A 24681-nucleotide genomic window follows, 5' to 3' on the forward strand; every position below is an offset into this window, starting at 1 on the left:
TGGGCATAATTATGTCATAGCTCCAACTGAGGGCCTATGTGTACCTGGCATTCTATGGCCATTTGACAATCACCACCATAACACACACACACACACACACACACACACAAAGTGGTCTTGTCCACCTCCACACACACAAAGTGGTCTTGTCCACCTCCTCATTCCTTCCTGGTTCTCCAGCTGCACTTCCTTTTATCTATTCCCAAGCACCGTCCTGTCTCAGTGCCTTTGCACTTGCCAATTCCCTCTCTGGATCTTGTCCATGTTGGCCTTGGTCCCTCTCTGGGGTCTCTGCTCCCATTGGCCTCCTCACAGAGGTCTTCCCTGGACACTCTGTCCCAAGTCCCCCCTCTAGTCATTCTGTTACATCAGCCGTTCATTATCTTCATAACACTCCTCACAAGCTGAAACAATCTTCTTAGGTGTAAATGTTGACATGTTTGTTTTCTGTCCTGTGTCCCATTTCTGCACACACACAAACACATCATTGTAAACTCCCCAAGGACAGGGACCTTGTTTTCCTTTTCCACTGTCTCCATTGCCTCAAACTTACCTGGCACCTGTCTAAATTCTCAATCAACCTTCGTTGAGCGAATCATCCATCATCCACTATTTTACAGAAAAAGAAACTGGCTTTCAGAAAGGAGAGCTGAGTAGCCCAAGGTCCCACAGTTAATAAAAGCACAGCTGAGATTCGAACCCCTTGAATCCCAAAGGCAACTGCATGCAGTTTTTTTTTTTTTTTTTTTTCCCTACTCTTGGCACTCTGCATTGTCTCCACCGCCAGACTCGGCTCCTGGGGTCGGGACGCGAGTCTGACGCCCAAGGGTCCCCAGAGGCGCGTCGGGGGCCGCCCCCGGAGGCCAGCGGGCTCCGCGGAGATGTCACCCTCCCCGCCCCCTGTCAGTCAGGCTGAGGGGGCGGCGCGGCCGCCAGAGGGGGCGCTGAGCTCAGAGCTGCCGCAGCGCCCGAGCGGGAGCCGGAGCCCGAGCGTGAGAGCAGCAGGGCGCAAGGCGCGATCCGTGGCTGGCGACGCACCCAAGGCCAGGGCACTGCTGCGCCCCGGCTCAGGGCCCGCGCCCCGCCTGCCGCCGACGGACCTGGGCGCCTAGCGAGGCCCCGATTCCCCATCCGCCCCGAGCCCACCCCAGCCCGGCCTAGCCGAGCCCCAGTGTCCGCCGGCCGCAGCCGCAGCCGCTGCTCCATCCCAAGCCCGGGCTCAGCTTCCAGGTGAGGCGGCCGCGCTCCGGACGCCCGGGTTGGGGAAGGGCTGGGGATGGAGAGGGGACTGGGCGGGATGGGGAAGGGGCTGGGAGCAGAGTTGGGGAACCCGCTGGAGAACGGGGAGACGGCTCCGCTAGGTGCGTGTCAGTGTGCGCCCTGGGGTATGTGTGACTGCTGCTCTGTGTCTGCAACTGCCTGGGTGGCCTTGTGGACGTGCGCCCGTGCCCGTGTTCGTGTGTCAGGGTGTCCGTGCGCGTTTGAACGTCTGCGTGTCCTGTATGTGCACGTGAGCGTGTCGGTGGAGAATGTTTGTGTGTATGGTCGTGTGACTCTGTCGTGTGTGTACGTACAGGCAGGCGCTAGGGCTGCGCGCCGAGCCCAGCACCCCGGTTCCTCGGGGCTGCAGGTTGCAGGGCCCCGGATAACCGAGGCAGTGGATCCTCCCGCGTCCCTGGGTTTCAAGGACGCTAGGACTCGTCGCGGCCCTGTGGCCTCACGCTGGGCAGGGGGTAAGACGGGAGGGGGCTCCCGGTCCAGAAGAGCGCTGGAGTCTCAGGAGGGAGGGGAGGGGGCCCGGCGTCCAAGGGGAAGGGCTGGGGTGAGGGTGCGTGGCCAGCGCACCCGTGCCCGTGTGTTCGCCCTCCCCAGGCCGCCAGGATGGACGTGTTCATGAAGGGCCTGTCCATGGCCAAGGAGGGCGTCGTGGCCGCCGCTGAGAAAACCAAGCAGGGGGTCACCGAGGCCGCGGAGAAGACTAAGGAGGGCGTCCTCTACGTCGGTGGGCAAGGGGCAGGGCTTTGGGGCTACCGGGTTCCGGTCCTTGGAGGGAGTGTGGCTGGGGTCCTTAGAGGGAGGGTGTGGGGGGGGAGGGGTCTGGGCAGGAGAATATGAGTCAGCAGATGGGGCCGGGTCAGCAGGGGTCACCGAGGACACAGCCAGCTGAAGGAAGCCTGGGTCAGTGATGACACCTATGGGGAGGGGGGGGAGTGGGGGAAGAGTTGGTGAGGGTGGGGTTCAGCTGAATGGCCGGGGACCAATGTATTGGTCAAAGCAGGTAGCCTTTTATTTTCCCCCTGATTCTTCACATGATTAATAGTTACCTGGAGTTGGAGTTGAGCCCTTACTCTCTGCCAAGTATTGTGTCAAGTGCCATAATGCCCATTACCTCACTTTATGCTCCCGGCCCATTCCACAGAGGTCTAACTATGGTGCTCAAGGTCACACAGCTGCTGAAACCTGAAGCTGGAGTTCGAGCCAAGCTTTATGAACTCCAAAGCCCCTCTCCTTGCAGGCCCTCCCTCCTGGGGCTCCCTGTTCGCCCTCCTCTCCAGCTACTTCCATCTCTGACTTGCTCTGAGGGTCTTCCTGCCTGCCAATGCCTGTGGTTGCACCATTGCCCTCTCTCTGGGTCCATCCTCCTAGCAGCTTCCAGCTGTGTCAGGAGAAAGACCAAGTGGTTAAAATCTCTCACCCCAAGGGTGAGAGGAGAGGGAGCCCCCAGGGTCATCGGCATAAGGGGATGCAGGGCCCCAAACTGACAATTACTGAATTTATATGGTGGTTCAGGGCTTACTAGTGTGGAGTAGGCAGAATTACCCTTCACGTGTGTTGAAGAGGGCTGGTTAATTCGCCCAGGTTTGTGGCAGATTTGGGATTGTGGCGATGTGCAAAATGTTTGTTGACTTCTTGCTATCTATGTACTAGGAGCTGCTGACTTTCCGGATAGCGATACAGATCATTGGCATAGTGGCATGTGACATCAAGTGGCTGGGATGGGGGCCACTTCAGTAGGGGAACCCGAGGGGGTGGCATTTGAGCTGAACCCCAAAGAATAAGGAGCTGGGTGGGGGAGGGGAGTTGGAGGAAGCAGAAAAGGCCTGAAGGAGACAAGCCTGGAGAGCAGAGGGCAGGAAGCAATGGTAGGGGATGAGATCAGAAAAATGGGCAAGAGCCAATTCATGAGAGAGCCCTTGTGGGCCAGGGCAAAGGATTATTACAACTGCCACGAGAGATGGTAAGCTAGGGACAGACATGATCTGATTTCAGAGTAGAAAGGTTCCTCGGGCTTCTGGGGAGAGACCAAATGCAGGGAGGCCTGCCGGGAGGTGGTATAGCTGGAGCTAGGGCACAGGGGGCTTGAGCCCACACCTGCCAGGCCCCAGCTTTGACCTCTCCCCTGCCTCCCCCCTGCCTCCCCCCTGCCTCCCCCCTGCCTCCCCTTACCCAGCCCTTTCACTTCTATATGGATCCCTGGCTCTCTGACACAGTCTCCCTGCTAACAGACTCAAAGCACCCCCTTCCCCTTAGTTTGGCACCTCCTACTCCTCCCCCTGCCCAGGAACCCCTGACGGCCCCCTGTTCCTACACATTAAAACCTCAGCTTCCTATAGCCACAGTTCATGGTCCCACCTCAGTCTGTATTTCCATCTCTGCAGGTGCACAGACAGCATTGATGTGCTCTGTGCAGGTCCAGAAAGCACACCTCATTGTACCTGTCCGCATGGTTTCTGGTGCCTGAGATACCCTCCCCACCCCCACCCCCACCCCCAGTCTCCTTTCTGCATATCTGCCTGTTCCCCATTTGTCAAGGCACAGACAGTGCTCTCTCCCCCCTTCACGTACCCTTGGAGGCTAGAAGTCCCCTCCCCACTACATGAGTTCCAGGACACCAAATCTGCCCTTCTCTTATCCCCATCCGACAGTGAGCCATTGGCCTGGGGCGTGGCACAGAGCAGGTGCCAACAAATGTTTGTGGGAGGAATGACTGGGTACAAGCAGCCCGCCCCCTGCTGTCTCGGTCTGGCTGACCGTAGCCCGGAGGATCCTGCCTTCCCATGCTGTCCTCTCCTCCTCCCACTAGCCTCAGCCCTACTAGACACCCTTTTACCTATTCTGGGGTCTGCCAGCTGTTGTCTGCACTGCCAGATCCTCAGTATAGCAGACTCCCCACTTCCCTGAGGGCTCCTGCCCCCCACGTCAGATCACGCCATCTTGCCTTTCCCAGCTACCTCCTAAGAAGGCCTGGCCAATGCCATGGATGTCAGTCCCCCTGACACCCATCGTGCACCTGAGACCCCTCACTTCATCCAGAAGGAGAAATTCACACCCCAGTTAGGAGAAGAGTCTTTAGTTGGAATGGAGTGGGAGCTGGCGGGGGTGAGTGTCCATAGGTGAGGTGTGGGCAGTCAGGCCTCAAGGACACCAGAGGAACCTTTCCAAATACGAACCTCCCAGCTCCAGCCCCACCCCCACCCCCACCCCCACCTCCACCCCCACCTGCTTACCCTGGTCGGACAGTTAAATGAAACCGGGGAAGTAGAGTGCTGGCTCTCAGGTGGCACACCCCAGAGGGGTGCAGGTATCGTTGCAGGTGGAGAAGGGGCAGACTGTGGGGGAGAACTCGCAGTCCTCAGGGAGCAGGTGTGGAGGGTTCAGTGCAGTGATGAGGGATGTACCTGTGGGCTTTGGGGGCCCAAAGAGGCGGTGATGAGGCCAGGATGCCCACTGTTGTCTGGATCCCTCTGCCCACTCTGTAAACCCCGTGCTTGCCAGAGTGTCTGTTCCCTCAGCTCGGAGTCCTTATGTGTGCTCCTTTTTGTCCCTGCAGGAAGCAAGACTCGAGAGGGGGTGGTACAAGGAGTGGCCTCAGGTACCAGCCCAGCCCTGGCACAGCCCCCTTCCCACACCTCGGGCCTGGGATCTGACTGGGATCTGGAGGTGGGGGGCTGGCAGTGGAAAAGGGTACCCCCAAAGATTCCTGAGAGTGTGCTCCACGAGGGAGGCAAGCCCTGGGACACCACGAGGGACAGATGCATCTATGTCTGCTTTACCTTGGCCCCCAATCCCCTTCTCAAATCCTATGCCTGCTCCAGTGGCTGAAAAAACCAAGGAGCAGGCGTCACATCTTGGAGGAGCCGTGTTCTCTGGGGCTGGGAACATTGCAGCAGCCACAGGCCTGGTGAAGAAGGAGGAATTTCCCACTGATCTGAAGGTGAGCTTTCCTCTCGCCATGGACACGCGCACACACACACACACACACACACACACACACACACACGCCAGGCAGGCAGAGCTGTATGGGTGCCACCGGGCTGCCGGCTCCTCCAGCCAGCCCGGGCACACCTTGTCTCACGTTCTGCAGGACCCTGCTAGACTCAGCTCGGAATGAGTCCGCATGAAGTTGTGTATGGGTGTTGTGCTTCCTGTGACAGTGACCCAGATCTGATTGTATACATGTATCCTGCTTGTGAGCGTGACCTCGACCACTTAGGGCCACGTCTGTATGTCACTGATTGTTCATTCATTTCTTGTCATTCAATAAGTATCCATGCCAGAGAGGAATTATTCTAGGGGTTGCCACAGTGAATATGTTCATGGACCTGACACTGTAGTGGGAGAAGATAGACAGTAAAAAGCCAACCAATAAACCAGATGGTTTCAGACAGGGATAAGTGCTACGAAGAAAAGACAAAGGTGATGCGATAGAGAGTCAAGCGGTAAGGGGACTGCTTTAGTTGGGAGGGCTGCTCTGACAAGGTGACATTTGAGCTGACACCCAAGGGATGAGGCAAGCCATGCGAGAATTGTATTTCAGGCAGTAGGAACAGCATGTGCAAAGGCCCTGAGGCAGGCATGAGCAAGTGTTGGCCATGGAGGAGGGGCGAAATATGCATCACATATTTGTGCAGGCATGTTCCTCCAGGGGGGAGTGACAGTGGCTGTCCACGTGCGCATGAAGGCAAATACTTTCATTAGAATACACTACAGCGTAAAAGCTGTGATCTCTGAAGCGCTGCAGAGTTGGATTTGAATCCCAACTCCACTGCATCCTGACTGTGTGACCCTGGGCAGATCCCATCACATCTCTGAGCCTGATTCTTTGGCTTTAAGACAGAAGATGAATACAATAGGGCTCTAACATAGATTAGGGATAATACGTATTGGAGGTTCTCAAAACGTATGTGCGCATCAGAATCATCAGGAGGTCAGGTTAAAATGCAGACTGTTGGCCACATCCCTAGAATTTCTGACTCTCTAGGTCTGAGATGGGACCCGAGAGTTTGCATTTCTAACAGGTACCCAGGTGATGCTGATGCTGCAGGTTCAAGGACCACACTTTGAGAACCACTGAGGTAAAGAGCCTGACTTGCATTCAGTGAGTGCTTAGTAAAAGATGATAGCCCTGCCATCGTATGAGTGATCCATACCTGCCCCCAGGGGCGCACGTGACCACAGGTGTGCATGGAAGTGCACCACCGTGACAGTGCACTCTGTGGTCCTATATGTCTGCCAGACATTCCTTCTGTGAGGTGCTCCGTGTCTGTCCACATACAAGTGCAGACCGCCTTCGTGGGCGTGAGGGTCTCTTCAACTTTTGGTTTGGGAGATTAGGTACATTCTGCATGAGTGTATCCACTGGGCTCCGGGAGGAGACCCCACACCACCCTTCACTGCAGACATTTTACACAACTGGTCCTTTCCCCTGTTGGAAGTCTGGGACTTGACTCAGAAGTTCTGGTTCAAGTCCTGCCTATGCATTTTATCAGCTGTGTGACTTCCCGTTTCTTATCATTATTTCCAGGGACCGCTCCCATTCATTGATGTCTTGTACGGGCAGGCAGTGTTCTAGACACGTTACATGGAGTAACTCCACAACTAGCTCACTTTATAGATGAAGGAACTGAAGCCCAGAGAGGTGAAGTGACTTGCCCAAGATCCCAGTTCCTGCCTGTCTCTCTAAGAAGAAGGTGGTTGGGAGGATAAGCTCAGGTTACATCACCGGAGTAGCTTGGTGCCCCACAAGGCCGGCCCCTGTGCTGGGAGCTGGGGTGCTGAGAAATCCAGGTCTGAGTCTGAGTTGTCAGCCTCGAAGCTGTTTGTGAGAGGCCTTTGCACAGAACCATTTCTCTCAGGCCTCCTTCCTCCTACCAGCACTTGTGATACCTCTGCTCTAAGGGGGCTCACGATCGTGGATTTCCTCTTTAAACAACAGCCCTTTGGGGTTACCGGGCATGGGGAACCCGTGCAAGTCCAGGATGCACATTTCTGAGTGTCTCCACTTCCCAGCCTGCTCGTGTGCATTATCATGGGACCCTCCCCACATTCCTACTCTCATTTCCCATCCAAAGCAGCTGAGTTCACGGTGAAGTGACTTAACCTGATGCCAAATAGCTAGTGAGTGGCCAGGCTGGGATGTTTTTTAAGTAAACATTTTACTGAGGTACAACGTACACGCAGAAACCACACGATCGCATGAAATTTTCAAAGAGGGAACCCCGCCCCCATGTAACCAGCACCCACAGCAAGACACAGATCATCAGCCCCTCAGAAGCCTGCCTTAGACCTCCTTCCAGTCCCAAACCCCCCAGGCCCAGGCTAGGGTAAGATGAGTGAGGTGTCTGGGGTGCAAAATTTGAAGGGGACACTCATTCTCGGGTCTCATTTGCATGGCCTTGAGAGTGAGTACCTTCTTAACATTTATACCCTTATTCACCTCGCCTTTGTCCTGGCCCTGCCTCCCCCTCCAAGGGTAATTGCTTCTTGACTTCTGACACCACGAATAAGTTGGGTATTTTTCCACTTCATACAAATGTTATCATCAAGTACATGCTCTTCTGTACATAGCTTCTTTCACTCAACACTGTGAGATTCAGCCATGTGTGGCATGCATTGTCATTCTTCATTCTTGTTGCACATCAACTATCGTGTGATTAGCCATAGTGCACACCTCCATTCTACTGTTGTTGGACATTTGGGTCGTTTCCAAATGATGTGCTCAAGCTATTTGTTTTTAAGAAAGGTTTAAAGTTTATTTATTTGAGAGAGCAAGAGAGAGAGGGAGCAGGGAAGGAACAGAGAGAGACAGAGAGAGAGAATCCCAAGCAGGGCTCCTCACTGTCAGCAGGGAGCCTGATGCAGGGCTTAAACTCACGAACTGCAAGATCATGACCTGAGTCAAAATCAAGAGTCAGACACTTAACCAACTGAGCCACCCAGGTGCCCCACAAGCTGGGATTTTTAATACTGGGTGACTCTGAGCAAACTAATTTTTCCCCACCTCCTAGGTTTTGGTGTACCCCATCTGTACACTGGGGGAAATGAGCCAGGTCAGGAGCTATAAACTCAGCCCACCTACACTGGGCCCACCTACACTGGCAATGTGAAAGAACTAAAGCTGCCTGGATAGGGGTAAGGCAACTAGACCACAGAGGTGGTCAGGCAGGCCTTCTCAGTGCCAGCCCCCCAGGCTCCCAAGATTCTTACCTCTGCCCAGTAGGGAGGGACCGTGGTTATATGTGGAAAATGGGGAGGTGGTATACCCCCTACCTACAGATTCCCCCAGGGGTCCAGGAGTGTGCCAGCCCATATGTGGCCTTGTGCAGCCGTGCACGCACCCCAGGTTATTGTGTGTGCTGTGGGCAGCTAGCTCAGTCTTGTGTTTGTGCACATACATGTGCTCACCTGCAGGTGGCTGGCCGTGTGTCTGGCAACCCCCTACTTGTGTGCCTGCTGGTCTGCACCCATCTGGGCAGCAGATGCAGGGGGGAGGGGAGAGTCTTAGCTCACACATCCAAGCAACACCATGAGCTGTTGCTTCCAGCTTATCTTAAAATAGCAACCGCTGAAGAAATCAGGCCACACAGGACCCTGGGGGAGGGATGGGTGGAAGGTGGCAAGGGAATGGCTCAGAGCTCCTGCCCAGCCCTGTCTCAGAGCTTCCATCTCCCTCCAGCCCAGAGGAGCCTCCAGGGTTGTCTCTGGGGTCCTGATGCCCAGCAGAGGCTGACACAAGGCAGGCAGGGATAAATGGGTGATCGAGCGTGCTCTCTCCCCATCCCATCCCATCCATCCAAGTGATGGAAGCGCAGGTGGCTACCAGGTACTGAGGGGAGGGATATGGAGAGCCTTGTTTCCCCTTTCCACTCCCAGCTTCCTGGTGATCTGGGGTGATTTCACCCCTCACACCTTCACTCCACTTCTGAGGCACTCCAAATAAACAATTTAATGAGAAATTCTGGTTGTACTGCCAACAAAGCCCAGCCTTCCCCCAATCAGCCAAAAGCTTCCCAGGGTACAAATTTCAGGAGCATCTCCAGCTGCCCTCATGGCCCTGTCCCTTCTCTGCCTGCAGCCAGAGGAAGTGGCCCAGGAAGCTGCTGAGGAACCACTGATCGAGCCCCTGATGGAGCCAGAAGGGGAGAGTTATGAGGAACCACCCCAGGTGAGGGGTGGCAGGGCTGGGTGGGGCTTTGGGCATCCTAGAAGATTGCCACCATCCCCAGCTAGGGTGGGAGGACCCTGGTAGGGTACGGTTGGGCCAGGGAACTTCATACCCCCCTTTTCTAGAACCAGGCCCTAGGAGGTGGCAACAGAGAGGGAGGACAGATGGCGCCTAGCACTGGGCCCCAGGCACCCCTGCCCTGGAAAGTCCCAGCTTCCAGGTTCCTCCCCTGCCCAGGGAGAGGGGCGTGCACTGCTCCTCCTTGAAGGGGAGGAGTCTCAGGGCCAGAGCCTGGCCACTTGGTCTCCAACCACTTCCTCTTTTGCTCTTCCCCACTCCATCCCCCATCCCTCTACTGCAGGAGGAGTATCAGGAGTATGAGCCAGAGGCGTAGGGGCCCAGGACGGCCCCCCACCAGCAGCACAATTTCCTCCCTGTCCCCTGCCCCACCCCCCCAGAGCCAGGGCTGTCCTTCTACCCCTTCCCCCCAAACACGAGATCTTCCTTTGCTCCGAGGGGCTCCCTTGGAGCCTGTGTTGGTGTCTGTCCATCTGTCTGTCCTACCCGCCCGCGTCCAATCCTGGGGCGCGGACAGGGCCGGGGCTGTTGCCCCCACGTATGTTGCCCTCCTCCCCACCGCATCCCGTCCAATGTCTGCGCGGGTGTAGCATGTTCTATGTATTTTTAAACGAAGATCAGAAAGCGACGGCTCCCTCCACACATCCCCGACAGAGACTCTCCGAGGGCCCCCCCCCCCCGGGCAGCCCAGAGCCCCCCACCCAACTCCCACAACGATCCCAAGAACGTTTGTTGTTTTTGTTTTGTTTTGTTTTGTTTTTTAAACCAAAACCAGGAGCCAGGCTGTGCCATGCCCCCTCCCTCAGCCGGCCCAGTCCGAACGCGGGCGTCGTGTGTCGTGATTGTGGCATGGAGAGTCCCCCACCCCCCGTGTGAGCGTGTCCTGGGTGGGCGGGCCCGGGCGCCTCCCCCCTTCGCGTGTCCACGAATAAAGCCAATCTGTCTGTAGCCGCCGCCGCATGGGCAAAGGCAGGGTTGGGAGGTGGGTGGGGGCGGCCGACCGGCTTCCAGGTCCCAGACTACAGGCCTGGCACCCTCAGCCCAGGTACAAGACTGACCACCTCGTGCCTCAGTTTCTCCATCTCCTATCTTCCCCTGGGATGACCTGGAGGGAGAGGGTCTACGCAGGCTGGGTACTGCTGTTGGCTAGGAGTGAAGGTGGCCTCAGGCGCCACCTGCTGGACCGTAAAGCGCCTGCTGGGGTGCAAGGCCAAGGGAAGGAAGCCCAGAGCCGCACGCAGCAGGGCAGGGTGGACGGGCTCACACCTCTCTGCACACTCAGCGTAGGGACGCGGATGATAACGCACGCGCAGACATGTGTACGGGTATCCTGGTCCTTGCGCGCCAGCCCGAGTGTACGCACCTTAGCAGGCGCGCACGAGCAGACACGCGTGCACACACACTGATCGGCACGTGCAGACTCGCGCGCGCACTCAGTCACACGCGCGCCGCAGAGGAGCCCCCGGAAACCAGCAGCGCGGGCACTGAAAGACCCCGCTTGCGCGCGAGCAGAGCGTTTACAGGTGCATCCCGCAGCGCACACCTGACTAACACAGAAAAACCCACGCAAGGGTAAGGGGAATGGCAGTTGCCCCAGAAGGAGGCAGAGCTCGGGCAACCGATGTTCTATCCCTCCCGGAAAGGCGTCTGAAGGTTTTCGGCTTCGGATGAGGTGGGCGAAGGTACGCAGAAAGCTGGGAGTCCGGCCAGGAGCCCTGAGAGGATCAGGATCGGCACTAGAGGGCCCCCAACACCGTCTAGGTGTGGGGAAGAAGGGGGCGGAGCCGCCGCGGTGAGGCGCAAAGGCTCCGCCTCCGGCAGGGGGAAGGCGCTGTTCTGATTGGCATAGAAGCGCCAGCTGAGGCTCCGCCCCCACCGGTGCAGCGCTGCGGCCTCTTTTGCCGCAGTGGCTCTCTAAACCTGGCTCGAACGGAGGCCCCGCCCCCGCCCTTGCGGAAGCCCCGCTTTGCTTTGCCGCAGGGGCCCCTAACCTGGTCTGCGCAAGACGTCACCCCCTTTTCTCCCGGATGCGACCTCCTTTCCGACTTTAGCCCTGCCTCGCCCTTTAGACCCCGGGGCTGGTAGGAGCTTGCTCTATTTAATCACCTCCTAGGTGTTAGCGCTTCGTCTTTCCCTGAGTCGTTGGGGCCTGGAGATGGTGCCAGGGCCGCGTAGGCCTTGAAAGCTGCAAGAGACCCGTCCGTTCGGGTCACCTTGGCCTGCAGTGTGCGAGCCATGATTTCCGGAAGTAGGAGGCAGCTGGCAGCCGTGTGCGTAGGGAGAACAAACCGGTGGGCTCAAGATTCTCTGATTCAACGTGTGGGTGCCAGGATCTCAGATCCCTTTTGACTGAATTAAGATACTATTTACAAACTCATAGTTTGCAGGGATTGCAAACTCGTGGCCTTCACGTTAACCTTGGCCTGTGGAGATGTTTAATGTGCTGGCACAAGGTTTAAAGGTTTCTCATTTGATTCCAGTTAATGACAGTCCCTTTCCCTCCCCATTGTATTCATCTCATCCACTTCACTCATTTTAATGAACTACCTGGCTGGTAAAGAATGTAAGTTTGCCACCTCTTTTCCAGCTACCATCACCTGATCCCCATTTTTAGATGCTAAAATCAGGTACGCCATCTGGCTTATGGGGAGGTTTATTCTTCCTTCCTGAGTGCCAAGCCACGCACCTGGTTTTCTGAACCTGGTTTTCTGCTCAGAGACCAATGTTGTCATCTGACAGGGTCACTTTAAATGCATTCCAGGCACAGGCCCAGATGCATCAGTGGAAGATACCAGCCCTGTGTCAGAGGGCAGTCCTGACTGTGGGTACACACGTGAGAGGACACCGCTGATGGGTTCCTCCCTTATGAAGGGATGGAACCATTTCTCAAGTGCCCAGTATGTCCCCAGCATCCAACACTTGTCTCCATTATTTTACTTGAAACCATCCTCAAGGATTCCTTGTTATTTTAAATTTTTTTTTTCAACGTTTATTTATTTTTGGGACAGAGAGAGACAGAGCATGAACGGGGGAGGGGCAGAGAGAGAGGGAGACACAGAATCGGAAATAGGCTCCAGGCTCTGAGCCATCAGCCCAGAGCCTGACGCGGGGCTCGAACTCACGGACTGTGAGATCGTGACCTGGCTGAAGTCGGACGCTTAACCGACTGCGCCACCCAGGCGCCCCTGTTATTTTAAAGCCAAATTTATGGATGAGAGAATGGAGGCCAGACAGGCAAAGTTACCTGTCCTAGGTCATATTTCTGGGAAGTGGCAAAGTCCACATTCGGCCCCAAGCCTGAGTCCAAAGCTCACCTCCCTTGGAATTTTCCAAAACGACTTTCTCTGGGGGAGACAAAAAAACACCAACAATAGGGAAACGTGGAGGCAGCCACAGAGCAGAAATAACAGACACTTGTGCAATTTCATGGAGCCTGAAGTGAGATGAAAGGGGTTGAGCTGTGTGGGCACACTTACCTATGTGATGCAAGTGTATCTGGGTCTACACGTGTACATGGATGTTGCTTGAGTGTGTCATGTGTGATTATTTAGTCGTTCAACAATGCCTGCTCTGTTCTTAAAAGCGAGGGGCTGCAGGTCGATGCCTTGAGAGAGCTCACATCCTCTGGATCCACGAATACTTGGAATAAGATAATTTTGAGTTTTATGACTAACGTAAAACAGAGTGATGTGATAGGATCTGACAAGGAGGGGTTGGTGACCAGTGTAAAATTGGGGTGGTCAAGTCAGGCATCTGAGGTGAGGTTAGAGCTGAAACCTTAATGAAAAGGAGGTTGGCATGGGAAGAGCTGGGGAGCAAGGGCCCACCTCTCTGTTGGCCAGCCCCGCCTCACCTGACCCACTCCTTCCCTTCCTTTGCCGGTGCTCTTTCTTCTACCTGGACAGTTCCACCTCTACCTGTTGAAATCCTTCCCTCCTCTGATCTTAGTCCGTAGCCCTCCAACCAGAAGTGATTTATTTCTCCTCATCACCCCTGTGCCACCCAGCTGTGCACAGAGAACCCACACCCCACACCGCACCCATATTAGCACTCAGACGGTCTTTGCTGGCTGGCTGATCTGAAAATTGCCCTCTTCCCCCGATGAAGAGCTGGGGGCTGTCCTGGTGTTCCCACCATTCGCCTGTCTCCCTCCCGGTCTCCCCACCCCCATCCCTAGTAATGTGGTTCCACAGCTTTCTCTGGAACTTTATTTTTGTTTTCTCCCTTCCCTATTTATAGCTCTCTCCCCTCCGAACCATCCCTGCATCCATCCTGTTGCCTAGAAACTGGCTCTGGGCTGAGGGTGGGGGAAGGCCAGGCCCGAGCCCAGGCAGGGGGGAAGGAAGAGCTGTCACCCACTCCCCCTCTCCGCACCGCCCCCAGGCTCCCAGAAAGCCACTCCGCCCTCTGCCCAGCACCCACAGCTGTTTTATAAAAGATAAATCGAAATGTAAAAAAAACAACAGCTTTTGTGAAGTCCTTCACAGCCTCTAAAGGGCATGATGCGTGTGATTTCATTTGTGCCTCTCAATAGCCTACCCTGCCAAAGGCCTGCACCCATTTCTTCAGATGAGGAAACTGAGGCTTTGGTAAGCAAAGGACCCACAGCTGAAGTCTTCTCAGTAGAAACTCCGCAGCTCTGGATTTTTTAGACTTGGGATATTGGCCTGAAACACTGAAAAGAAAAATTTTTAAGTATTAAAAAAATAACATGATCCATGAATTGCAGAGGGTAGAGAAAAATGTCATGATCCCGCTGCACACTAAGCAACCGATCATGCCTCGGCCATGACCTCCACAATGCCCCCTCCCAAGCCACTCCACCATGCCCCTTTCGATGCCCCAACAATGGTTTCACCATGCCTCCCACCATGGGCCCACTATGCCACCTCGCAGTCCCCCTACCATGTTCCTACCATGCCCCACGATGCCCAGCTGTAGCTCATCTCTGGCCCTAACACTTATCTTCCACAGATTGGACCAGGAAGCCTGAGCTTGGCTCCTGGCTCTGTCATTTCACCAAGCGGGGTGACCCTGGATAGTTCGTGGAACCTCTTTGAGCTTCAGTGTGCTCAGCTCAAAAGTAAGGATACTAATTTCCACCATGGCACTAATAAGAGAATTAAATGAGATACCAATGAAAAAGTGCTTTGCAGACTGTGGATTGCTGAAACATGTGAGTGATCAATTAGAATAATAAATATTGGGGCACCTGGGTGGCTCAGTCAATTAAGCGTCCGACTTCAGCTCAGGTCATGATCTCACGGTTTGTGAGCTCAAGCCCTGCATTGGGATCTGTGCTGACAGCTCAGAGCCTGGAACCTGCTTCAGATTCTGTGTCTCCCTCTCTCTCTGACTCTCCTGCTTGCACTCTGACTCTCTCTCTCTCTCTCTCTCTCTCTCTCAAAAATAAACAAACATTAAAAACAATTTTTTTAAGTTTAGAATAGTAAATAGTGTTATTGTTGTTATCATCAGGGCCAAGAGATGGGGCAGGGGAACCAAAGTGGGCCCTGGGATCAGAGAGGGAGCCCACAGCCTGTGTCCAGGAAGAAGGGCCTCTTTTCCTGGAAGAACGCAGGACAAGGGTAGAGACCACCTGAGAGCACCTGCAAACCACTGAGCAGTGGAGGACGGAGCCCCAGGTGCCTGATTCCTCTTTCTTTCTCAAGTGCCCCTGTTCCCTGTCCCTATCCCCTGCTTCCCCTTCTTCCTGTCCCCCATCCCAAGGCCCACTTCTGCCTTCAAAACAAGCTCTCTGGGCAGAATGGGGAAGAGGCCTGCCAAGGAGCAGCTGGGCCATGATTCAGCCTGAGTCACCCATCCAAATCCCAGGGCCGCCCCCAGCTGGGCCAGGGCCTGCAGCTGCCAGGGGAAGGGGGCTGGGCGGAGGGAGGGAGGGAGGGGCCTCTGTGGGCAGTGGACTGTGCTCAGAGGTGCCTAGTCCAGGAGCTTTCATGAATATAGGGCAGTGCTGTGAGGGCCCGGGTGTGATGCATATGAGGAGATGGGGTGGGGAGGTGACCCCATAGACATCTATTTGGGCTGACTGAAGAGGTAAGGTTTTCGTCTGTGTGTGTGTGTGTGTGTGTGCTTGCCTGCACATTCATGGGGTGTCACATGTATATCTGACTAAATGAAGAAGGGCTAATAGTGTGGGCAGAAGTTTGGCTCCCAGCTCTGTCGCTTTCTAGCTGTGTGACCCTGGCAAGTTACTTAATCTCTCTGAACTTCTGTTTCCTCACTTATGAAATAGGAATAATAATATCAATCTCAAATGGTTTTCCTTAAATGGTTTTTAAAATGTTTATTTGGGGCGCCTGGGTGGCGCAGTCAGTTAAGCGTCCGGCTTCAGCCAGGTCACGATCTCGCGGTCCGTGAGTTCGAGCCCCGCGTCAGGCTCTGGGCTGATGGCTCAGAGCCTGGAGCCTGTTTCCGATTCTGTGTCTCTCTCTCTCTCTGCCCCTCCCCCGTTCATGCTCTGTCTCTCTCTGTCCCAAAAATAAATAAACGTTAAAAAAATTTAAAAAAATAAATAAATAAATAAATAAAATGTTTATTTATTGGGACACCTGGGTAACTCAGTCGGTTAAGCCTCCAACATCCGACTTCGGCTCACGTCATGATTTCATGGTTCGTGAATTGGAGCCCCGTATCAGGCTCTCTGCTGTCAGTGCAGAGCCCGCTTCAGATCCTCTCTGCCCCTCTCCTGCTCATGTTCTCTCTCTCTCTCTCTCTCTCTCTCTCTCTCTCTCTCTCTCTCTCCCTCCCTCCAAAAATAAATAAACATTAAAAAAATAAAATGTTTATTTATTTATTTTGAGAGAGAGAGAGAGAGAGCATGGGTGCAAGTGGTGGGGGTAGAGAGAGAGGGAGAAAGACAATCCCAAGTAGGCTCTGCACTGTCAGTGCAGAGCCCAACACGGGGCTCAATCTCACAAACCGTGAAATCATGACCAAAGCCAAAATCAAGAGTCAGATGCCTAACCAACTAAGCCGCCTAGCACCCCCACTTAAGTATGAAACGTAATAAGATGATGACTGTAAAACATTTAGGCGGCCAGTGAATGGTACGATACTACCACCACCATCATCATCTAGAGTATATTGGATTATACAGTGCTTGCGTGAGGATGGACATGTATCTGAGTGTTTGTATTCCTGTGTGTCTGTACAAGCCTAGGTGGGTAGGGGGTCTGGATGAGTGTTTCTTAAAGGACTGAGTGAATGTGTATTGTGTGTGTGTGTGTGTGTGTGTGTGTGTGTGTGTGTCTGAAGCAGAGATAAGAACTCTTCAGAAAGTGGGTTTATATGGTACTGTCTGCCATATGATCCACCCCCTTCCCCCCCCCCATATCACACCTTCCCCAGAGGCCATGATTTGCTGAAATTCAGCCTAGACCACGACGAGCGCTCAGGCAAAGGAACTGAGAAACTGCGGATGCTGCTGTATGGGGAATCTCACTTTCTCAAAAGCCTTTAGCCTCAAGCAGATCTGGAATGGGCGTGAAAGGGGGACTGTGTTTGATGGAGTGGCTATGAACATGAGAGAGCACGAGGGGTACGTGTGTGTGCGCGCATGGAGTTGGGGGTTGGCTGCCGTCTCTGCTCTGGTACAGGCTGCTTGTCTCCATGGCGCCTGTTGCCACACACGCTTGCTTTTCAGAAAGTCACTGGGATTGTTTATTCCACCCCCAGCCTGGGCGCCAGCCAAGGAGCTGCAGGCACTTGTTTATCTTCTGGTGCGTACGAGCGTGTGTGGCTTCCCAGCAGCAAACCAACCCGAGGTACGTGCGCACACACACTCACACGGGTGTGGTGACCATGTTAGTTTTTACAGGATGAGCCCAAACCCCAGGATGAGTCATAACCCAGGCCCAGGCAGATTCACTCCACATAGGGACGAAGATGACCCCTCAGCAGCTCTAGGTAGACAACACACCAATTTAGCAACCCCCAAAGCTCCAGGCAAATGTGAGAGCCAGTTGCTCTGGCTGTGGTCCTGTGCTCTGGCCCCAACCCCAGAACTAATCACTGTGCGGTGGTTGGCCAGGCCTAGGTCACTGCCCACTCCTAAAGCTGGCGGTGAGGCCCGTCCTACCCCACCACATGGGCTGGAGCGGGAAGGTGGTTCCCCAAGGAAAATGGAGGTGCTGTGGTCAGAAAAGGGTGCACAGAGCTGGGCCTGCCATAACCCTCGCATCTACCATGAGTGTTACACTATGCTCAGTGCTTGGTGGTTTTATTTCTCCCTACATCCTCTTCAGAGGTCTGAGAGCTGAGGTACACAGGACGATGTTGAGGCTCAGACAGACTGCAGTCAAGGCTACATAGCTAGTAGCCGTCAGAGTCAGGATCTGAACCCACACTGCCTACTTCCGTGCGCTTTTTGAGCTCTCACTCTGTCTTAGCAAGTGTTTTATTTTGTTGTCTGGAAATTTTCATTTTTAAGCATGTTTCTATCAATAAGTTTGCATGGAACAAAAGTGGTTGGAGAGTGTGGCAAAGGGCACAGGTGGAGAGAGGCCCTGACTGTGCCCATGTAGCAGACACAGCTGGATCTCTGACCACATGCCTTCAGATGCCCTTACAATTTCTGTACCCGCCAGCTAGACTCCCAACAGGTGGTACCTGAATCTTTGTCAAAAATCTGCCCCTGGGTTTTGGAACCCACTTTATCCACATGTACTGTGGGCCAGAAGTGCCTGGGAATTAACACACAGCTCCACGGGTGGGCCCTTCATCAATGTCTGCCAGGTGCTGGGATATAAATACACCAGCTCCTCTGCCTTCAGCCACAGGAATTCTGAGGTGTACATTTACCCCATTTTCTAAAACTTCCTGCAGGATTAAGCTTCAGCCACCCACTGGGGTAGCTGGCTTAATAACCACCTCTTATTGGATGCCTTCCCCTCCTGGGTCACCTTTCCACTGCCCTGCTGGTGTCCCTACACCTCCCCAATAAACCACATTCCCTCAATCTTCATCTCAGGGTCTGTGAGCTGCCCCAGGACTCTGGATCCCATTCTCTTCTTCCATCCTGAGCATCTGGGCCCAGTCATTATGCTCTCCCTTCCTGGCATCTTTCCTTTCCCTCACTACTGGCCTCTCTCATCAGAATTCAAATGCCTCCAAATCTCCTCAACTTAACCTCCTATCCCACTCTAGAGATTATGATATTGTCTGTCTCCCTTCAAGCCCAAATTTGCTGAGAGAGTCATCTACTTGCTCTCTCTACTTCTTTACTCCAATTTATACATCAATTCCCCCACCCCAAGTCTGCCTTCCACCCCCACCACTCCACTCACTGTGCTTTCATTAAATTTCCATTACCCTCTTTGCAAGTCCAGAGATCGCCTCTCAGGCTATATCTTGTCTTCCTGATGCAGTTGACCGTACCTTCCTTCTGTAACATTCTCTTCCCTTAGCTTCTGAGACATCATTATCCTGAGTTTCTTCTGGTTTATCAGACTACTGTTTCTCATTTTTCTTTGCAGTCTTTTCCTAGCTGGTTCCTTAATGTTGGCATTCCTCAGGGTGGATGTGGGGCCCTTGTCTCACCTTATTTGGCCTATACCCTTCCTTCACATACTGACACCCCTCTTGTGACTTCCGTCACCAGAAACCTGGTCTGTTTCCAGCCTGGACTACTCCAGATCTCAGGTTTGGATTCAGATGTCTCAGCATGGCCACCCCACATTCTTTCCCAGGGCTCATCAGGTATCTGTCCTCCACCCAGTCATCTCTGCAAGGCAGAACTTCAGAGAAGCAGCAGAATCTTCTCTCCCTTCACAGCCACAACCATCCATGACCAAGGCCTGTTGGCTTTACCCCTAAATAGGTATCAAAACTGTCCCCTCATCCATCCCAACAAGCAGTGCCATGGTTCAGGCATCATCATCTCTCACGTGGACAACTTCACGGCTTCCTCACTCATGCCCTGGTTCTACTCCTATCCACCCTCACCCTGCCCCAGGGGGACTTTTTAGGTCACAGGTTGGTTCTTGCCACTTTTCGTGTTTTATAAACCTCTCCAAGACTCGATGTCTTCATCCGTATCATGGGGCTGGTAATGTTTACCTGGAAGGATTGTAGAGGGAATAAAATGAAACGATGGATGTAGAATAGGGTTTGTAAACTGTGAAGCGAAGTGCTTTTGTGGGCATGAATGAGCAATTTTCAGGGCCTGAAACGTTAGGAAGCAGCCCTTGTGTGGTTGTTGTCCGTGGTGCTGAACACTGGTCCTGTACCCTGAGGTTTTCTGCTTCTCCGGGATGTTGGCTGAAAACGCCGGTTGGATAGACCTTCTTCTTTTAGCATCTGGATTTTAAAAATGATTTTTAAAAAGATAACGGTGATTTACGGTTCACTAGGTAAGCGAGAGGAATAGAAACTAGGGGTTTAGCGTGAGGTTTCAGGAGTTAGCTCCGCCATTAACTAGGTGTGTGAACCCAGACAATTAACCCATCACTATCTCAGGCTTCTTATCTGAAAAATGGGAATATAATATATAAATATTGTTCCTAAGTGATTGGAAATTGAAATTATATGACACCTGTAACAAAAACTTAGAACGGTGTCTACTCCTAAATAAGCGTTACATTAACGTTAGTTGTTACCATTTTTAATAGGTGGTTTCAAGGTGCAGGTGAGAAGGTTTTATCACCTCTCGGCAATTACAGAATTATTTGTTCTCCTCTAGGAAGTCAAAGAGGAGGGGACTATCTCCTCTTTCTGAGGAGAAACGTCAAGAAGGCCTCATGTCCTTGGCAATTCATATTCATCTGGAAGCCCCTGAACAGCTACTTCAGGTTCCTTCATCTTTCCAAGACTACTGTGAGATGATTAATGTTGGTCCCATTTTATAGATTGGGAAACTGAGGCTCAAAAAGGTGAAACAACTTGCTCAAGGGTACCCGGAGGGAAGAGAACCGAGCTTGCACAGACCAGAGAGTGGGCGGGCACTCTGGCTGGGGAGGCCCGTAGCTAGGGAATCGAAGTCGCCTCCCTCCGACCCTACTCGTGTCGCCTCAACTCGTGGGAGCGTGGGCGGCGGCGAGACAAAGGGGCAGGGGCGGGGCGCGGTGCGGGGAGAGACGGCCGGAAGTGCGGCCAAGGCGGAGGCGGGAAATTTCCGCGCAGGTGGATTTCGGAGATCGCGCCGACCTGGGTCCCTTTCCAGGCGCTGCGTGTCTTTGGACAAATGGCTTTCCCTCTCTGAGTCCCAATTTCCTCCTCGGTAATACAAGTAGAGGGTGTTCGCGGGGCTGGATTGAGTGAAACCTGACGAGCAGCGCGCCCCGCCCTCAATACGCACGGCAAATGGGCAGTCGCTCCGCCCCTCAGTCTCCCTGTCTGTGAAATGGGAACCCGGTCGAGAGGGGCGGGGAACCCAGGAGCCCGGGAACCTCGGTGAGGAGCGAGGGGCTAAGGGCGCCCCTCCCTCTCTCCAGCCTCCGAGTCCTCGCCGGCACCGCCCCCTCCCGGCTTCGGAGACCGCTAGTCGGCCAGCGCGCATGCCCGGGGCGGGGCGCTGGGCGGGAGCGCGGAGCCGGCGCGGGGGACGGCGGCGCGGAGTCCGCGGGTCCGCCCGCCAGCCCCGCCGGAGGCAGCCGAGGCCGCTCGGGCGGCGGCGGCGGCAGCGGCAGCGGCAGCGGCTGGAGCTGGAGCGCAGCGCGCCAAGGAGACGAGCGGTGGCACAGCAGGGTAGGTGCCGAGCCCGCACCTGCTGCCCGCTATGGGCGGGCGGCAGCGACCCCATTCCTCTGCCTGCGGCCGCCCCAGAGCCGCTGTCCAGGGTCCTGGAACCACCTGGGTGGAGGGGCTCGCGCACCGTGCGAGGCGTGTGCCCAGCGTGCGCCGGTGTGTGTGTGTGCGCGCGCGGCCGGGGGCGGCGGGTGTCCATTTCCAGGCTCCTCGCAGGGGTGGGGCGGGGCGGGGGCGGGTCCCGCAGCCTGGGGCCCGGCGCTCGAGGGACCTTGAGGGCCAACCCTCCCTGTGTGTAGGACCCGGACCCTGCGCCCGGCCTCGCCGCGTGCGGCCGCATTGTTCGACAGGGTTGTGCGGGAGGGGGCGCTTCCCGCCACCGCGGGGAAGGGGGTCCGCCCGCGTTGATTCATCTGCCCCCTGGAGCGAGCTCTGTGCTCGAGTGGCTCCACTGAAACCACCGGCACTACTGAGCACACTCGCTGTCGCACACTCAGTATGGCATACACTCTGGGGCACCATCACACACCCCATTACACACTCACCGCGTTCATACATGGGCATCCCACTCCCGGGTGAGGCCACGATCTTCTCTCTCTCTCTCTCTCTCTCTCTCTTTCTCTTACACACACACACACACACACACACACACACACGCACACACTATGGCCCTTGGTCATTCCATCCTACTCATACACACGGCCACCTGTGCACCCACCCAGTACACTAAGTGGGAGCCTTGCGTATATACCCAGGCATAGCTACGCATTCACACCGGCCATTGCCTATCACAGAACACCCAACTCAACAATAGTCGCTTATCACACCACACTCACAGCCACCCTGCTCTGACCTGCTTCTGCCCATTCACATTTACTCATGGTATCCCTCACGTACCCCTAGACCCTGGAGTAGGCTGTGCACACACTCCCTCTCCCACACTCTCCATATCTTAGCTTGCTGCCCATCCTCTGCACTCACTCAGCCCAAGTATGTGCACCCCTGATTGTCCACTCTTGCCCTCTTGTGGATGAACGGATGGATGGTCTGGGTCCATTTCTGGAAAAAGGTATGGCTGTCACCCTTTGCTAGACTCTTTCTCCCCTACGGCCCTAGGCAGGAAGCTTTGCTGCTCCAAGGATACTAGGAGACAAGGGGCGGAGAGGGTGAGGGGCAGCAGACCCAGATTGTCAGACACACACACAGGCATACACTCACACCTTCTGGAGTACTGCAAGCCTTTGTTGGTCTCATCACCATGGGAGGAGGTGTTTGCAGGTGCCTGGCAGCCCTGGCTTCATATAGAGAAGAAGGAACGGACTGGCCAGGTCTCTGGGCTGGAAGAAGAATTCACAGGGGCTCCTCTGCCCAAGCACCTGTGCCTACAGCCAGGCCAGCTCTCCATGAGTGAGACCCTGAGGCCATGTGGCCACACGTGTGTACACCCACAGGGTCCAAGTGGCCCCCACAAGACATAAAGACATAGGCCATTCTGCACATACAAGTTGCACGTATACACACGCAAGCTTTTCTTGAGCAGAATGCAGGAGCCAGGTCCTGCCTCTCCAGGCTGGCTTAAGCTGGCACAGACATCCATAAGCAATCTGCATGCTCCTCTGCATGCGAGGTGAGCTGGCCCACACACCTAGGGGATCATTTCAATCTTCTACCTCAGTCAGGCCACATAAGTGTGCAGGCTTATCTGCTCATCTTGGTGAGCGTGTATCTGTTGGGACATGCTTCCTCACGTCCAAGGGATCAGGAGGACCCTTGGCCTGACCCCAAAAAGCAGAAAGGGGCTTTAAGAGCCAAGCGTCAGTGTCCAAAATCTTAGCTGATACAAGCAGGAAGAACCCAGGATTTGGGTTGAGACACAACAGGCTCTGAACCACAGCCCCCGGCACCAGCTGTGTGCCCTTGGTCAAGTCTTTTTTTCCCTTTGATTTCAGTGTCTTCATCTGTGAAATGGGATGGTAATGCCCCCCCACCCCCCCACCATGAGATCGTTGTGGAGTCTAGATGACAAAATAAGCCTGAGAGTGCTGGGCCCAGGGCTGAGCACACAGTGGGGAAAGTGATGGAGCTGGGTTCCAGTGCGAGGGTAGGGCATAAGGAGGGGGTGCCCCAGGCCTGGGCTGCCTCTTGGAGAAGTGGCTTGAGGATACTGAGGCTCCATCAAGAGCCAGGAAGCACCCAGTAGAACTGTGAGCAGCAGAGCCTCTGAGAATGGTGTCTTGGCAGATCTTAAACCCAGGGCTGGGCCAGCGATTCTAGATATAACTACATCCCTTCCCCCACTTCACAGACTGAGGCCCAGACTGGAAATATTCACTCAAATTCATGGAGCAAGTCAGTGACCAAACTGGCACCTGATGCCACATCTTTCTAATGCCCTGACCAGGCTCTTTGTCCCTACCCCAGACCTTCTAGCATGTCAGAAAGCAGCAAGCTGGGAACTGAGAAGCCAAACTCTTCCGGGGGGGGGGGGGTGCGGGTGGCGCTTTCAGAAGAGGCGTGTTACCCTCTGGGCCATGCCTGCCTCTCAGTGTCCACTTCTGGAAAATAAGAACACAGCACCTGCCTGGAAGGTGTATGGGGCCTGCACATAGTAAATATACTACAGGCTTGATGTGTGTGAGGTCATCTCCCACCCTTCTCAGCATCTAGGTCAAGTGTCAAAATTCAGGTGGCTAGAGGCCAAGGGGATAGCCTACATGAGAAGCTGGCTACAAGAAAAACCTTCAATGATCGATAGTAACGGGCAGCCAGCCTCAGTGCCCAGGACCCCATAGGGAGGGGTGGAGATTGTGGCTCGTTGGAGAGTGCACCCCCATCCAAGAAGGCAGCCACTGCTTGGCTCCAGCTGACTGTTGGCATGCAGGAAGCATGCTCAGATTGCCAAATTCTAGTTTTCTAAGAGAATCTGGAAATCTGATTTTGCACATGAAATCTTACAATTTTTAAATGTCGATCAGTTAATTCCTTTAAAAATTTCTTCTTAGCACTCTGGGTCAAACAAGCAGGTCTGAGGGCGAGATTTTGCCAGTTTGTGCCCCTGCTGTAGCTACCTCCCCCCCCCCGCCCCACCCCCTGCCTCCTCCTGGGAGCACAGCTGGGCTCTGACAGGCTGAGTAGATAAAAACAGGCCTTCCGTGTACACAGCCCAGCCCCAAAGTGAGCAGAGCCCCGCACGCCCCTCATCTTCTCTAATCCTCACAACAGCCCTGTGGGAGCAGGGGAGGCCTTGTCAGGGTCCCCAGTGAGGAGAAGGGACATGCCTGTGCTCATAGAGTTGCTAAGTAGGGAACTGCTTCCTCCTGCTCCCCTTCCGACTTCACTCCATTCACTCCAGCCGCTCCGGACTTTGTATGGCTACTTCAGATGCTGCCCCCAAACCAAGTGCCCCACTGTTGTCTACAAGATGGCCCCTACCCCAGGGTCTCCATTTTGGT

The 24681-nt window shown here is 54.6% G+C and overlaps 1 protein-coding gene across 2 annotated transcripts; it reads left to right on the top strand.

Annotated features, from left to right (window-relative positions):
* The first annotated feature begins 1881 nt into the window (after nt 1-1881).
* On the top strand, nt 1882-9839 carry SNCB (synuclein beta). Of its 2 annotated transcripts, XM_047072764.1 has the most exons (5): nt 1882-2002; nt 4832-4873; nt 5097-5215; nt 9374-9445; nt 9807-9839. In XM_047072764.1, the coding sequence occupies exons 1-5, from the start codon at nt 1882-1884 to the stop codon at nt 9837-9839; spliced, it is 387 nt and encodes a 128-aa protein (XP_046928720.1). The 2 variants fall into 2 exon arrangements, with proteins under 2 accessions (XP_046928720.1, XP_046928725.1); XM_047072769.1 differs by lacking the exon at nt 4832-4873 and having other exon boundaries at nt 9356-9445.
* Nucleotides 9840-24681: the final 14842 nt, after the last annotated feature.

The sequence above is a fragment of the Lynx rufus genome, unplaced genomic scaffold, assembly GCF_022079265.1.
Source record: "Lynx rufus isolate CCGP_SWC_20201006 ecotype Redwood Valley unplaced genomic scaffold, mLynRuf1.p SCAF_1, whole genome shotgun sequence".
Classification (NCBI taxonomy): domain Eukaryota; kingdom Metazoa; phylum Chordata; class Mammalia; order Carnivora; family Felidae; genus Lynx; species Lynx rufus.

Excerpts from the sequence above, each read along its gene's own strand:
- SNCB (XM_047072764.1), top strand. The coding sequence starts at position 1,882 with ATGGACGTGTTCATGAAGGGCCTGTCCATGGCCAAGGAGGGCGTCGTG. Across the intron at positions 5,216-9,373 it reads AATTTCCCACTGATCTGAAG|GAAGCTGCTGAGGAACCACT; the intron begins GTGAGCTTTCCT and ends GAAGTGGCCCAG. Across the intron at positions 9,446-9,806 it reads GTTATGAGGAACCACCCCAG|GAGGAGTATCAGGAGTATGA; the intron begins GTGAGGGGTGGC and ends CCTCTACTGCAG.